This window comes from Protopterus annectens, chromosome 7.part0 (assembly GCF_019279795.1).
Source record: "Protopterus annectens isolate FY-2018-M chromosome 7.part0, PAN1.0, whole genome shotgun sequence".
Classification (NCBI taxonomy): Eukaryota; Metazoa; Chordata; order Ceratodontiformes; family Protopteridae; genus Protopterus; species Protopterus annectens.
In genome coordinates, this window is record NC_056739.1 from 41,034,132 (window position 1) to 41,052,042 (window position 17,911).

General features: G+C 40.3%; 1 protein-coding gene across 4 annotated transcripts in view; it reads left to right on the forward strand.

Annotated features, from left to right (window-relative positions):
• Window positions 1-5,960: 5,960 nt before the first annotated feature.
• The window catches only part of CFAP276 (cilia and flagella associated protein 276), a 494,385-nt gene continuing 482,434 nt past the window's right edge, over window positions 5,961-17,911 (forward strand). Inside the window, exon 1 of one of the 4 annotated variants that reach the window (XM_044076475.1) lies at window positions 5,961-6,170. In XM_044076475.1, coding sequence (XP_043932410.1) covers window positions 6,090-6,170 — 81 coding nt within the window. In that variant the 5' untranslated portion in view covers window positions 5,961-6,089. The other 3 variants (XM_044076476.1, XM_044076477.1, XM_044076478.1) reach the window with 3 other exon arrangements.

The following is a 17,911-nucleotide window of genomic DNA, read 5'->3' on the forward strand; positions in this document are numbered from 1 at the left end:
CTAAACTTATTTACTCTAAACCTAAAGAAGCTTATGAAATAAAATAACTTTCCTGCATGCTTGGATAGAACAATACAACCCAGACATCTTACCCCTAACAGAAACCTTGCTACACTCTGGAATAAAGGACACTGAAATTATACCCATAACTACTCCATCTTTAGACTAGACAGACTAATACAGAAGGGGGGAGGGATAGCACTTCTTTATCCATCTAGACTCAATATGACTCCATACCCACAAAAACTACCCATATTCCTTAATGCCAAAGTACTAATAAATACCCTAAATCTTAACAACTCTAAAAAAATCTGTCTCATAACAGTCTACATTCCTCTAGGAAACAATGTACCAATCCTAGAAGACATACTGTCATGGACAACTGCAAACATCAAACTAGAAACTGTAATCTTAGGAGACATGAATATTAACTGGCAAGCCATTAGTGTAAACTCTCCAAACACAAATATAAACCTCTACAGATTTAAATAACTAATCACTGAACCTACAAGGTACAACAAAGCCTTCACTAACCACTCTACCCTTGATTGAATCCTTGTATCCCACCTAACCAATGTCTCCTCCTCAGGTACACTACCAAATTCACTAAGCGATCATCTTCCAGCCTTTGCCATCAGAGCAACCACCCACCTCCCAAAAGAACATACCATAAAAACCGATCAGAAATACCACTAGACTCAATCAAGAAATACTCAACAACCTACTAAATGGAATAAACTGGTCACCCTTAAAATTACTACCACTAAATGATGCTGTTCAATACTACTTTCTTAAAAATAATTGATAGTCTGGCCCCGTACAAACAGAGAGAGTAAAGAAAACAAAAAACCCATGGTTAACAGCCACCTGCACTGACCTCATGAAGCAAAGAAACATAGCATGGAACAATCGGAAACAAAAGATAACCCAACAAAATTTCCAAGCTTATAAAACATTACGCAATACAGTAACGAAAATAGCCAATAAAAGTAAACAATCATACTACTCCAATCTCCAGCTTAAACACAAATACAGCCCCAAAAATGTTTGGCACTCTTAACTACCCTCCTCAACTCAGGATCAAACAAAGACCACTCTCCCTCACCTAGTGCCCCCCAAACACAAATTGCTGCAGAATTTAACAAACATTTCATAAAATCCATAGCAGACCTACTCACCTCTACAAACTCAGGTAACTTACAACTAAACCTACACACCAACAATTCCTTAACACCTCCCACAAAATATCAATCCCATGACCATACCACTAACCAACAAAATAGCTCCAACAATACTTTCACTTCCCATCCCATACCCACCTCTCAAATGAAAAACTACTAGTCAAACTCAAACCCTGCTCCATATCAGCAGGTCTCCCAACCTAATACCTAAAACTCGCTGTCGACTCAGTTGTATAGCCAGTGAGCATCCTAATAAACAGGTCAGTCTCTGAAGCCACAGTCCCTACAATGTGGAAACCATCTTACAACACCCCTATTCATAAAGGAAGACAATCCATGGAAATTTCTAATTTCCACCCAATATCAATACTATCCCCCTCTATCCAAAATCATGGAAAAGTGTATTCACCAACAAATCATGAAATATCTACTCCAAAACAACCTGCTCTCTCAAACTCCACATGACTTCAGGCCAAATCACAGCACTACTATCCTTTACAAACACCATTAACAAAGCCAGAGACAAAGGTCACCTACTACCAGCAATATTCCTACACATCTCAAAAGCATTCAATACCGTTTCACACACTTTACTACTTAACAGACCATACAACCAAGGTTGTTCCTCCTCCACACTCCAGTGGTTCCAAAGTTACCTCCATGATAGGAAACAAGCTGTTAAATGGTCAAACCAACTCTTCCCCTTCCTACCAAACCCCATAAGAGTACACCAAGGCTCTATCTTAGGACCCTTACTATTTAACATGGTCACCAAAAACCTATACACCTCCTCTTCCACAGGGACATCAATGCAGTATGCAGATGACTCAGCCTTAACCTGCACCTCCTGTACTCTCCCTGAACTGCTAATCAAAACCCAATAATCTTTCTCTGCAATTGAATCATGGCTTACAGAGTCCCAACTCTTTCTAAATCCCCTTAAAAAAACAAAATTATGATATTCCACCCCAAAAATACCACCATCAATCCAGGCCAACTAAATATTTATGCAGCCAAAAATACCATCTTGGACATCATTCCAGAAACTAAACTACTTGATGTTATAACTGATGATAAACTCAACTATGGCCCTCATATTCAACAAGGTATCAAAAAAAACCCCATAAAAAATAGAAATACTCTACAGAAACAGACAACTCCTTACATTTACATCCAAAACTACCCTGGCTAAAACCTTCTTGCTCCCATCACTTCTCTACAGCTCCTGTATACTAACCAATCTGCAGAACTCCACCAAAAATTAATTAGATCAATGCTACAACAAAGTTGCAAAGTTCACAACCAACTCCAGCTTCTGTACACATCACTCAAAGAATGAAACTGGTTAGAATTAACACAACAGCTTTCATATACACACCTAATTACAACACACAAACTATTTTACAGGCCCACTGCCTGTCCAGCTCTAGAAGACCTAACTAATGCAACATTACAAACCAAACAGACCCCTCAGATCTGAAGATAAAAACCTTCTTAAAATCTACAAACCTGTAGAAACCCAGGAAAATCTCTATACTCACACTCTACTGCTAAATCTTGGAACACCCTCCCTCCCAACATTAGGCTAACTCCTAACTCACCTTTCTTTAAAGCTTTCCTAAAAGAACACCTAAATAAATCATGGCTATGCACATGCATAACCCCAGGCCAATACACAATCTATCCTCCTATACCTCATTCAATTACATTAACATGTCCACTACCATTAAGCACTGTCAAGACTGGAAAAATGTACTACGCTACTCCTATCTTTCTACCTCTTTATGAAGTAATCTAAACAGCACAAGTATTCTTCCAATTCAAACAAGAAGAATGGCATTTGTGCAAATATCCTATCACTGAGGCAGAGACACTGTATCATGTTAAAACTCTTGTCAAATTTGTAAAAGTCTTGTCAAATTTATAATTTTGTGTAAAGTGTCATCACGATAAACATGTAATGTATTCACTGTATACTCATGTCTACTAATTTTGCTTAAGTCTTTGTGTAAAGTGTTATCAGAGTTAAACTAGCAATGTATTCACCGTATACTTACATAATGTAGTTTGTCACAGTTACACTAGCAATGTACTCACTGTATACTTATATAATGTAGTTTGTCACAGTTACACTAGCCATGTACTCACTGTGTACTTATATATTGTAGTTTGTCACAGTTACACTAGCAATGTACATACTGTATACTTATATAATGTAGTTTGTCACAGTTACACTAGCAATGTACTCACTGTATACATATATATTGTAGTTTGTCACAGCTACACTGGCAATATGCTCACTGTATACTTATATATTACAGTTTGTCACAGTTACACTAGCAATGTACTCACTGTATACTTATATATTGTAGTCACTGTTAACCTAGCAATTTATTCACTGTATACTTATATACTGTAGTTTGTCACAGTTACACTAGCAATGTACTCACTGTATACTTATATATTGTAGTTTGTCACAGTTACACTAGCAATGTACTCACTATATACTCGCATATTGTAGTTGGCTTGTAAGTCTTATAATTTTCTACAATTGTGGAGCTTTTCTCCCTAGGCCTCCACTGAAAACGGGTCTTGTGAACCAGTTGAACTATTCCAGTTAACAAATATCAAATAAATAAATGTTGGGGACCTCTGGCTCACCAAGTTCACTAACAAATAACTTGGGAGCAATCACTGAATCCCCAAATGATGATGACATCCTATAAACAGGCCTAAAAATGACAAATGACTGGTGCCAAAACCATGGACTGAGACTAAATGCTAAAAAATGCATAATCATACAATACCCTTGGGTAAATCAAATATCCATGTAAATTATAATACTGATAGCACACCCCTAAAAGTTGACCTCGTGGTGAGGGACCTAGGACACAGACAAATAGTAACCTAAACTTTGACCAACAGGTTAACTACTGTAGTAAGGAAATCCTTGTGTATGGGTCAACTTATGAGTAAAAGCACTGCATCAAGATCAAAGGAAGTCATAGTGACATTGTACTCAGCCCTCATCAGGGCCATATAGAGTACAATGCTCCCTTCTGCATGTACCTATCCAGGCACTTACACCAACTGGAGTGGCCCCAGAGGTTTCTCACTAAAAAATACAGTAAATCACATGTCTTATGCAGACAGACTAAAAGCCCTATCCCTTTACTCTGTCTCATACTGTTTACTGAGAGGGGACTTATGCCTGACCTATGAGGCATTCTCTCTGATCTAGTGCCGATGAAAATGTTAAATATTCACAAGAAAAGGTATATGAGGGTTAAGAGTTCCATGGTCCTGATCCTTAACTGTGACTTTAACAGAACTTGCTTGTCAGACAGACTCGTACCTCAAAGTTACCTCGTCTATGGAATAAACTTCCCATCTTCATAAAACAAAGCCCGTCTCTCACTCTCGTCAAAAAGAATTTGGATAAATGGATGGGGAACCATAAATTCACTCTTGGGATACTGGCCATGTCACTAATGGACAGATGCAGAGGCAGTCTGTAACTCAGAGCTCCAACACCCAAAGGCCCACTACTCTGATACTACCCCATCCCATAGAGGGAATTAAGATATAACATTGTGGTAATATCCAGGGTATTATTGGTCAGGCTTGTAAAAGCTCTTGGACCATTAGCCTACTAATCACCTATGAGTACATACTTTACTAAATACCTAAATTAAGCTATACAAAGATTCATTACCACTGACTATGTAAGTTCTAGTATTTAAAGAGCTTCTATAGTGAAAAATAAGAAAGTGCTCATCTTTCTGGCCTTCCGCTATTTTTGAAGGCCAGTGCTATGATTTTTACTGTTGGAGACAGAGAATTATGACACCTGTTATTAGTATTAAAGATATTTTGAGTAATAAATTGGGTGCTGTAAGATATTTTAACCCACCCATGAACCTCATTATGAGAAACATTCCGATCCAACATTGAAAGGGTTTGGCGGAGATTCAGTGATAATAATCTTTTTAATAAATAGCAACAGCAAATAAAACTTAATAATATTGGACTTTGTTGTATTGTACTGGCTCACCGGATGAGGAGTAGCAAGCACAGTACTGTACAAGTCGAAAAATTGGCAAAATGAACTCCTAAGTTCACAGAATGGTCATTAGCTGTTTTTTCTCCTTCATATTTAAAAGAGGTCTTTTGATGCAGTTATTTGGCTCAGTATTAGTATTTTCTATAAAGGATGGGTTCCACATTTTGAGAGTTGACGGACCTCCCTTACTGGTATATGCTAACTGTAAGGACCAGGCAAACTTGAAAAAGTATGCCGTTTTACCTCTGCGCTGCTACTCTACTAGCACTTTCTACACTTTTAATTCTATAACGCAGAAAGTGTGCTTAGCGGCCTTCTATAACGTGAAAAGACAATGCCTATTACTAAATAGTTTGGAATGGAAGGAATACAAGCCAAAACAAGCGCTATCATTTTTATACTCTTTGTGTATAATTCAATGTGTTACTTGGAAGCATTTATGTAAATATTGTATATATGTTATGGAGTTAGTATTAGTTGATAGTTTTTTTCTTAATTTTCTGTATTGTTTTAATTTTGTATGGAATATAAGAAAACAATAAAAATTATTATTGAAAAAAAAAAACAGTTAAACGAGGACACAACCAACATAACGCAAACTAAGGCTATCTTAATGAAATCGGCATTTCCACAGCGGTATAACACTGTAAACCTGTTTCTGCTCTCCAACTGAAGCCGTTTTCATTCTACGTCGCATAAGTCTGACGTCACCACGGTATTCCCTAGCAACAGCGCATAAACAAACTTCAGTTTGCTGCTGCTTGCGGAATTATGCATTGCTGCTCCTTTGAGTTAAACATTTATTATTTTTAATTAGTTTAAAACGTTGTTTTCTTTAAGGAAAAATGCCGACAACCAGAAATCCTTTCAGCTTTCCTACAGCTGAAAATGACAATACATTCACTGGAAAGCCAAGAAGCTCGCAAGTAAGTACAACTTTACTGTTTAGTGGAAAGGCAACATTTTGTTTGCTAACCAGAAGACAAAGTCAGAGAGGTACGTCATCTAGAAAAGTACAACTTAATTAAATATCATGCATATATTATTTTTATCATTATTCGTTTGTTAATACAACTTAAATATGATGCAAAAAGTTATTTTTATTATTATCATTATATATGTAGTTTACAATTTTCATCTCAGGAATCTGTGACAAGGGTTTTGCATCATATTTTTCTGCAGTCTTTCGTAAACTGTTTTGATTTTTTTTTTGTATTAGAATACTACCCCACCAGATGCGGAGTAGCAAGCACTACCGAAATCCTGCCCAACACCCTCCGCCTGACGTTTACTGCTCGTCTACTTCTCAATAAACATAAGTAGATCTCTCATTGCAAAGTATAGCTTAATATAAATATATATACGTCGGAAGCCGTGCTTAATGTTTATATGTCCTAGGCTAGTGGAAAAGTCGTCGCTCTTAATTACATTAAAAAGCAACAACGGAAAGCAGTGCATTAGAAGTTGTTGTTGTGTCTTTCGGCTTTTCCCGGTTAGGGTTCGCCACAACGGAACTCCGGTCCGCATTACAAGTACTGCACTTAAATCTTTGTCCTCACCCGTTTCAAGCGAAATATTGCAAATATAAATATATTGTTCAAAGCTAAAGGCTAAGAAAAAAAGTGCATACCTAATGCATGAAATGTTTGTAAACAAACGTGGACAAGTTAAGTATTAGAACATTACCCCACCAGATGCGCAGTAGCAAGCACCGCCCACTACTGTACGTTTCCCTGTCTTACTATGAATAAAACATGACCTACGCCTACACAACGTCACCAAATACAATGTGGTAAACAGTGCCGTCGAATGTATGCGCTGCTGCAAGTGCGTGTTATGTATGAGTCCTTACTGTCGAACAGGGGTTGGTGCCTTATTTCGGTTAAGGTCATGCTTTTGCGTGGTCTGCAGATATGTATTTCTCAAAATGTGATTATTTTTAGTAATGTGTGTGAGACCATCGATTGCGGTAACTAAGTTAAGACATGTACAAACCTAAAGCCGTAACGTTTAACATGTATTTGCAGTTGTTAACAGTGACATATACCTCTCGATGTGTTAATGCAAGCCTAATATAATGGGGGCAAACTCCCAAATATAGGGAGGGAGAGAATTTAAATACTGCCTTTATAAACTTAAGACTCTTGCTAGTATGACTGGTTTTGTTAGCGTGCGTTTCAGAAGAATGTAAAGTCTGAAACTAAAATCTGTGTAATTATTTACTGACTTCCATGTGCAGCAATTTACCAGAAACTTCTCATAAGCACAACAGTATAGCTAAGAAGGGGAGGGGTGCAGGAGGCTTGCCCTCCCTGCAAAAGCAATTTAAAACACAAAATTAGGTGGGGGTGTAAAGTACTGCGTACATACTGCCCTTTTGACCCACTAATAGTTGAACCTGTCCTTGCATCTCTTAAATAAAGGACACATAATAATAATGTGCAACTAACAGTGGGTGAAACTGCCTTCCAGTTTATAGCCTGCTACAGACCACCCTCCCAAACCCAGGAACCCCACTCGGCCTTCCTGAGAACACTGGAAAATATGAAGGTCTCTCCAAACACCATTATATTGGGCGACTTCAACTACCCAAACATAGACTGGGAGCATTACTCTAGCTCCAACACCCTAGCCCAAAGGTTCCTAGAATTTATAAACTCAAATGCTATGGAACAACTTGTTACCACTCCCACAAGAGGAGAAAACATACTGGACCTGATCATCACCAACATGGGGACTCTATGCTCCAGACCAGAAGTGTATCCCTCACTGGTAAGATCAGACCATAAACTAATCTCACTGGATATTCACATCCTGACCCCACCCCTGCCCAGAAAACCACAGTGAAAAACTTCTCTAAAGCAAATTTCACACTCCTCAAAACCGAGGTGGAATCCTTCAAAGCCCCGGGCCTGTGGAAAATCGTCCCAGACCGCAGAATCCTTTATAAACGCATTCTATGAACACCTTCAGGAATGCATGGATCATGCAATCCCAAATAAAACCAAGACCCAATCCTCCAAAGGCAGACGTCCTGTCTGGTGAACCCCAGCTATAAATAAACTATACAATAGAAGGAGGAAGCTACTACATGATAGAGCAAAATCCCAAAAAGGGAAGGCATCTCTGATCAGTATTAGCAAAAAAACTATGGGCACTCATAAAATCGTCTAAGGCCAGCTTCGAGAGAAAAGTTGCACAGGCTTTCTTTAGTTATGTTAGGAACCTGGGTGGGAATTCCCGGATATGCTCAGAGTTAGTCCAAAATGACAAAAAATACACCAAACCCACAGACATTGCCAACATCCTAGCTGACAGGTTCAGCGCAAACTCCCCCCCCCTTCCCACCAAAAGGGCAAATATCTATCCCAGCAGAATGCTGCCCCCCTGACATCTCAGATGCTCAGGTAAGAGCCGCCCTCTCCAAAGCAAAAAACACAGCATCAATGGGACCAGTCGGTGTCCCGGGCTGCATCCTACATGAACTCCAAGAAGAGCTAAACCCAAACATAAAACTACTGTTCAGTCTCAGCCTTACTACAGGATATGTACCCAAAGAGTGGCATACAGCAACAGTGGTCCCTCTCCACAAAGGTGGTGCCTCAACGGATCCTGGAAACTATCGCCCCATAAGCCTGACTAGCTTGGTCTGCAAAGCTATGGAAAGGATCATCATGGACCTCATAAATAAAGATACTGGGGACCTACAGACACTAGATCCTACCCAGTTCGGCTTTGTTAAGGGCAGATCCTGCCTCTTAAACCTGGTTGATTTCTTTGAAACAGTCACCAAGGCCATTGACGAGGGGAAGGTGGTCCACACAGCCTACCTGGACCTCGCAAAAGCCTTCGATACAATACCCCACTCGGGCATTATAGATAAGCTCACCAGCTTAAATATAAACCCCTATGTCACTAGATGGTTTGCAAACTGGCTCAAGGGACCTCTCTTGTTCGGTATATATTTCTCGGAGGTACAGGCCAACACGGAAGGACTGTGGCTGACCAAGTTCGCAGATGACTGCAAACTGGGCGCCATAATCGACTCTCCAGTTGACACAAACATCCTCCAAAAGGGCTTCATAGAAACAGACAACTGGTGCCAGAGCCATGGCTTCAAGCTAAATGCCAAAAAGTGTATAGTCATCCCCTTTGGCAAAAACAAAGTGCCCACAAATTACCACATAGGTGGTAATCCATTGGGACCCAAGCTGATAGCAATCTCTCATTTGACAACCACGTGGCCAAAGTGGTTAGAAAAACATTTTATATAGCCCACCTAATCATGAAGGGATTCACATCTAGATCAGGGGAGGTCATCGTGCCTCTTTACTCATCCCTCATCAGGCCCATAATTGAGTACAATGCCCCTTTTGGGATGTACCTTACCAGACACCTGCAGCAACTGGAAAGACCCCAAAAGTACCTCACCAAGAGGATCAAAGGGCTCAAACAGATGCCATATGCTGCCCGGTTAAAGAAACTCCAGCTCTGCTCAGTGGCATACCGCCTGTTCAGAGGCGATCTGTGCCTGACGTATAAAGCCATGTCCAACCCGGAATTAATGGACATGCTGCACCTCAGAAAATCCAAATCCCATCGAGCTACGCGCTCGAGAGACTTGAATCTCAGCACTGAAATAAATAGGACATGCTGAAGGGACAGATTCATAACCCAGAGAGGCTCCCTTCACTCTGGAATAAAATCCCAGTCCAGGTTAGGCAGAGTCCCTCATTGACTCTCTTCAAGAGGAATCTTGATGAGTGGATGGGAGATCGTAGGTTTACCCCGGGTATCACTTCTGTGTCACTGTTAGACAGAGGCACAGTATACTAACCTCGAAAAAGAGCATATCAAAATTAATTTAAAATGGGTGGCGAAAGCCAAATACACTCTGGTTAGGCTTATAAATGCCCTAGGGAAGATAGCCTAGTATGAACCTATGAGCCTATAATACACAAAATACGGTCACACATGGAATTTTCAAAATGAATATTCAACAGGTTGGCTGGATAATTTGCATGGCTTGTCACTCAGTTGTATTTTGCATGCAACCTGACACGGTCTTGCCATGTCAATCATGTACGTGGTGCCACGCCCATTCCTGCCTGAAAATCGTGGTGGGGTAATGTTCTAATACAAAGCCAAGAAACATGGGCGTGCAGGGGGGCCTGTCCCCCTGCAAAAGCGCTTACGGTGCAAGACTATTGTCAGAAGTACTGGGGGTGTTTATACATAATTACAAAACAAAAAATAACATTAAAGCATGACATAACCAGGCTAGCAAAACAGTACTAGAGTATTTAGGGTGGTGCAGGGGGGCCTGTAACAACTATCGTTGGCTTTGATTTTTGGTTGAAACATGTTGCTCTGCTTCTGGAAGACTGCAGCAGAAAAACGTTAACTTCTTGACACTGTGTAAATACTAAGTTTGTGCCTGGCTATGAAGTAACTGTGTTTAATGATGTGATTTACTTAAAAAAAATGTGCACTTTATTTTGTTTTTGCATCTTCTTAAAAGTACTCAATTGTATGTATTCTGTTCCAATTTCCATTTATTGCATTTATTCTGCTGCATTTATTACTGCTTGGTAGTAGCCTGATTAAATTGTAACCGTTATTCTAAGCCTTTGGTTGAAGCACTTCAGCTCCAGACCAGTTGTTTTACATTAAGAAGTTTTGTGGTCTGCACTGTTGTGGCAGGACAGGTAGCTTACACCTTCTAAGTTGGGAATTGCTAAACAAGGAGAAAGTTACTGTCAGCTGCCTGTCTGGTACCAAGATCTGCCACATAACGCTCACACACAGGTCACTCCACAAGTACAAATATGACTATGTCATTGTCCATGTTGGTGTGAATGACCTGAGATGTACCTCCCTGGACTACATGAAAAGAGACATGGAGGAGCACTCCAATCGTGTAGCCTAGGCAGGTATGACCCTAGCCCCGAGTAGCATCCTGCCATCACCCAGAATGATACCACAGTACAAGGACAAATGATTGACTTCAACAATTGACTGAGCTTCTGGTGTCATTCTAAGGGGATCCAGTATCTATCTGCCTGGGATGACATGATCGACAGACCACGACACCAGAGATTGCCTGCACCTGTCACCCTTGGGATTCCGGATACTGGCTAAGGCTCTTGCCACCCCTAAAGTGCCTTTTTTAGGCAAGGTTCAAATGACAAATTCACCACCATAACAGGTACAAGCAAGCAAAATCTGAGGTTAATGCTATTCAATGCTAGAAGTCTAAACCTCAAAATGCATTAATTCGAGGCACTCCTTAAAATGGAGAACATTGACATCTGTGCAGTGATGGAGACCTGGTTCAAGGCTCCAGAGAGCACCCCTGCATTACCAGGCTACAATTCATACTACACCTTTCGGCCACCTAACCTGGACCGAAACACTAAAGGCGGAGGCGTGTCCATATTCATTAAGGATATCCACACCTCCAGGCTAGTTGCTCAGCATAATGCATCCGAGATTATCCAAGTGTAACTAACTCCGGGCAAGACCATAATCCAAATTGTAACTTTCTACAGATCCCCCACAATGCCCCAGGATTCCCACTCCTCATTTCTTGATACACTGGAAAATATTAGGGTATGACCCAACACCCTCATAATGGGCGATTTCAACTACCCCACCATTAACTAGGAAAACTACTCATGTACCAATTATTTTGCTCAACGTTTTCTGGAATTCATAAATTCCAGTGCCTTGGATCAACTTATTCACACCCCCAATAGGGGCAGCAATATCCTAGACCTGGTCATTACCAACATGGGCGACTGGTGTTCCACACCAGAGGTCAATTCCTCATTGGTCAGATCTGACCACAACCTAATCACCTTAGACACCCACATCCTGCCACCACCCCCCCCCCCCAATTAGGGAAACCACTGTAAAAACATTTTCGAAAGCCAACTTCACGCTTCTTAAGACAGAAGTGGCAAACTTCACAACACCCATGCAGATGGACAATAGAGATACGACTGCTGAATCCTACACAAATGCACAATCCATGCACTTACGCGAGTGCATGGATCGTGCTATCCCTAACAGATGCTATCCTCCAAAAAAAGGAAGCCAATCTGGTGGTCCCCTGTCATAACCAACTCTACAACAGAAGAAAGAAACTGTTGCAGAAAAGAGTAAAATCCCATGATTGGAGGAACTCCCTGGTCAGCCTCAGTAAGAAGCTGAGATCCCTCATAATATCCTCCAAAGCTAGATACGAAAACAAAATCACTACTGATTCTAAAGACAACTACAAAACATTCTATAGCTATGTCAAGAATCTCAATGGCAACACTCAGATCTGCTCTGAGTTACAGCACAATGCACTAAATATACAGAACCAACTGATATTGCCAACATCCTGGCAGATAGGTTCAGTGCTAACTTTACCCCTCTGTCACCCCCTAAAGGGCCCATCTCTATACCAGAAGAATGCAAAGTTCCTGTAATCATAGCTGCACAGGTAAAACCCACACTCTCTCCAAAGCCAAGAACACAGCATCCATGGAACCTGACAACATCCCAGGCTGTGTTCTACAAGAGCTACAGAATTAACTGGCACCCCACCTAAGCACCATGTTCAATCATAGCCTCTCATCAGGCTTTGTGCCCACGGAATGGCGCACAGCGACGGTTATCTCACTCCACAAAGGGGGAGCCACCACGGACCCTGGGAACTACCGCCCCATTAGCCTAACAAGCTTGGTCTGCAAGGCCATGTAATGTTTCATCATGGAACTTATAAACAAAGACATTGGTAATCGCCAAACTCTAGACCCCACCCAGTTCGGGTTTGCAAATGGCAGATCATGTCTCCTAAACCTGATAGACCCCTTTAAAGCAGTCACCAAAGCTGTAGACAAGGGTAAGGTGGTTCACACAGCCTATCTAGATCTCGCCAAGGCTTTTGACACCATCCCCAACTCTGGAATTATAGATAAACTCACTAAACTAGGTATAAATCCCTATGTCACAAGATGGGTTGCCAACTGGCTCACTGACAGAACCCACACTGTGAAAGTAGCAGACTCCAAATCCGACTTCAGACCAGTGACAAGTGTAGTACCACAGGGTTCTGTCCTGGGTCTTCTCCTGTTTGGTATCTACTTTTCTGAAGTACAGGCTAACACGGAAGGTCTTCGGCTAACGAAGTTCGCAGATGACTGCAAACTAGGAGCCATAATTGAAACTCCTAATGATGTGGACATTCTACAAAAGGGCCTCACTGAGACAGATGCCTGGTGTCAAAGCCATGGCCTCAAGCTCAGTGCCAAAAAGTGCATTGTCATCCCCTTTGGTAAAAGCTCTGTACCCATGAGCTACCATATAGGTGGTAGTCTACTTCACACCGAAAGTGTGATGAGACCTTGGGACATAGGTGGACAGTAGTCTCTGCTTTGATAATCACATCCCCACAGTAGTCAGGAAATCCTTCTACATGGCACACCTCATCACAAAAGGTTTCTCATCCAGGAAAAAAGAGTTCATTGTTCCCCTCTACTCGTCACTCATTAGACCCATTATAGAGTACAACGCCCCTTTTGGTATGTACCTCACAAGACATCTACAACAACTGGAAAGGCCACAGAAATACCTCACAAAGAGGATTACAGGCCTCAAACAGATGCCCTATGCAGACCATCTCAAAAAACTCCGGCTTTACTCCGTCACATATCGCCTACTCAGAGGCGATCTCTGCCTAACATACAAAGCTATGTCAAACCCAGAGCTGTTGGACATGAGACTTCTCATACTCTGGAACAAACTACCTATCTATATCAAACAAAGCTCCTCATTAGCACTCTTCAAGAAAAATCTTGATGATTGGATGGGAAATAGGAAATTCACCCTGAGGATCACCTGTGTGGCTCTGCTTGACAGGGGCATAGGAAAATTAATTTTCTTGGGTGGCAAAAGCCAGGGTACCTTTTTGGCTAGGCTTGTATAAGCCCTAGGGCCAATAGCCTAGTATCTACCTATGAACCTATAAAACAGAATAACCCCCCGATAATGACCGTTTTCTCCAGTATATTCACATACTGAGTAATCACTGTGAATACTCATGATGCCACATTGAAATCTGCATGCCTTGTCAGTCGGACATGATTACTATGGTACGTCACATGGCCTTCACCTGTCAATCACTTTCACCTACATGGCCTTCACCTGTCAATCACTTTCACCATGCCCATTTCTGAGCAGAAATGCCAGTGGGTTAGTGTTTTAATACAAAGCCGTTGTACACATGCGTACTACTGTCATAACATTTTAAGTCATAATTGCAAAGACACTGTTTCAGTTCACTGCTCTCCATTATCTCTGGGTTGGCAGGTAGTTTACTGTGTAGATCTTGTTAGTTATACTTAACACAAGTTATTTGTATTGAACCTTTATATTTGCAAATATTGGATAACTTTCTCCCTGCATTTAAAAGTCACGGCTATGAAGCTTATCCATAGTTGATGTCGCAATCTTTTTTATTTTTTTCACATCTCTCCAAGAATACCTCTTAGCTGTTTTTATTTTGCCTCAAAATGTTGCACTCTCTCTCCTAATTATTTCTGTGTGAGAAAAGGTGCTGGACCATACTTAATGGATAACTGCAATAATTTATAGACTAAGATAATCTTACTTTGTTCTAATTATTTCTCTGGGAGAAAATGTGATGGGCTATACTTAATGGATAACTGCAATAATTTATAGACTAAGATTATCTTAATTTGTCAACTTTTCATGATAATGCTAGTAATATATTAAAAAGTGTCCTTGGTTATTTTTGGAGGCAAGAGGTTGAGTGCTAGGTGATGCTAGAGAACTCTGCACTGAGCCAAACTTACGTTTGTATTCATGGACATGAGTTACACTCAGTCCAGTGTTCTCCATAATCACTGATAGAAGTAAGGAAGTGAGTGAAGAAGGGACAGTAAGGAGATGTAAGGTAAGGAAAGGTATTTGTTCACATTTAGGGATATAGTTCATCCTAGCGTTCAGCAAGAACAGAGCCAGCTTTTTGCTAAGAGGTCTTTCAGAATGGTTTTGAAGGATGGGAGAAAGGGTGGATGGGAGAAAGGGTGGATACAGGGAAGGGAGAAAGGGTGGATACAGGGAAGGAGTATCAGGCCTTAGCAACATGGTACAAGTATAGACAATGCCCAGCATATTTGATAGGTTTGTGGAAAGATCATAGTTTTTGGTCACTGGATCATAATGACCTACTGGGAACATAATTATTTAGAATATTATTTAGTGCTGGACCAGCAGATGGATGCTGGATAATTGTAAGATGTTGTGTATGTTAGTTGTTGGGGTAGTTCTAACCAGTTTAGGCTTTTAGTGCTATTCATTGGTGGGCTCTGAAAGGGATATTTGCTGCAAATTTAGCAATTTTGTTATTGCACTGTTCAAGTTTTGATTTCTGTGATGCCTGGAGGTTGGTAAGGATGGGAGTGCCAAAAAGAAATGTGGGTAGGAGATAAATAGTGGTAAATGTAGTTTTAGTTGCATTGGTTTGAAAATTTTTGGCTATGCAAAGCTTCCCTAATTTTGATGAGTTTTTCTTATGCAATTTTGTATATGCAGGTTGAATTTAAGATTGTCATCCACTATCATCCCTAATAATTGTCTGAGAAGTGACTTCAATGGTTGTATTATCAAGCAAGATTACTTTAAATTTTGTTTTTTCATGAGAGAACGATTTTGGGAAAAATAGCAGTTTATTTTTTTTTTGGGGGGGGGGGGTTGAGCATGAGTTGTGACTTTTATAAGGCCATGTTTCAGTAGCTGTTAAAGTTTCCTGAGTAATTTTTTTGGAGGTGTGCCATGTTGCCAGTTATGCAAATGAGTGTGGAGTCATCTGCATACTTTATTAGCAAGGCCTGATGTGTGGAGGGTGTTGGTGAGAATGTTAAAGAGGAAGAGATGAAGGATAGAGCCTTGTGGTGCACCAGTTAGTGACTAGGATGTAAGGAGAGAGGGTGGAGTACCATTTTACTGACTGATGCCTATTGGATAGGTAGCTTTTGAACCATAGAAGGGTGGATGGAGAGAGACCTAATGAGGACATTTGAAGTAGAAGTTTGCTGTGACAAACTGTGTTGAATGCCTTAGACAATTCTAGAAGTAAGGAGGAGACTAGTTTGCCATTATCTCAAGGCTTATTGACAGTATCTATATAGATTAGAAGTGCAGTGTTAGTACTGTCGGAAGGACAGAAGCCATGTTGTGATGAGGATATGAGTTCTTCCTACAGGAGATAGTTTAGCAATTGTATTTTAATACAGTTTTCAATTATTTTGGATGGGGGGATACGATTGCTATAGATCTAAAGTTAGTAATGTCTGTTGAATTTTCTACTTTGTGTAGAGGGATAATGTGTGACTTTTTCCAGAGAGAGGGAATGTGAGATTCCAGGATTTACCTGTTTATAAGGGTTGAAACAGGATAGGCAATGCTGTCAGCTACTACTTTAAGGTACTCACTTGAAAGGTCATCAGCTGAAGTAGGGCATGGTTTTGTTTGTGTGAGTACCTTTACATAGGATGTGGGCACAGGTTTGAAGATGAAAGTATATGTGATATGTGGAATTAGGAAGGGTTAAAATTCGATGTTGGGGGATCCGTGGGTAGAGAAGCTATACTTTCTATGAATGAAGAGTTAAATTGTATTGTACTGAAATTTAGAGTGGTGGGCTATTGGGAGAGGGGTTAGGGTTGAATGTTTGGCTGGGATGCAAGATTTCTTTAATGCCACTCCAGATTTTTGTTTAGAGTTGTGTTTACTATTATTCTGAAAGTTATTATAGTATAGTTTGTCTTAATTTATTTTCTTTTTGATACGATTGCGAAGCATTCTGAAGTTTTCAAAATATTGTTTTCTTATATTTTTGTCATTATTTGCATGCTTTTTGTCACGTTTTACATCCTGATCTGCTATTTTTTAAAGTAAATTAGGGTAATATTTAAAAAAGAACAATGACCCTGAATTTGTGCCTTTGTCACCTCATTGTATTTGGCTTTGTCCAGAATTCTTGAACCAAAAAGTTGAAAGGTATGGCCAAACATAATGAGTGACCAAGACCCTTCATCAGGAAGCCTTTTTAAACTGCCACTTTTACTCATTTAGAAAGTCAGAATACAGTAACAATAATTTGTATTGTGATTTCATGTCAGAACAATATCTATTTTACAGGTAACTTTGACCCTTTTCATTCACAAACTAGGGTCATTGTGTAGTGTAATAGCCCCCATTCCATGTGCAGTAGCAAGACCCACCCACAACCTAGCTAACCACACCTACATGGCACCATAATTGTCATTGAAACACGCCCACAACACTTGTCACTGTATAATTAACAGAAACTAGAACAACACTAATGCTACTTCTAGCAATAATTGAAATGACTGCCAATTAAAAATTTAACAGAAGACCACTGCATCAGTTGTACAGTATTTAACTTATAAGGTCATCCACCTAATAAGCTTAAATATTACTAGTTTTTTAAAAAAGAAAAAAAAAGCAGCCTTCCTAACTTGTTTTGGGTGTGGTCTGATAATCTCAGATAAGTTTGCATCTCCTTCACCTTCTGGGTGTGGTCTGATAATCTTGAATAAGTATACATCTCCTTCATCCACTGGGCATG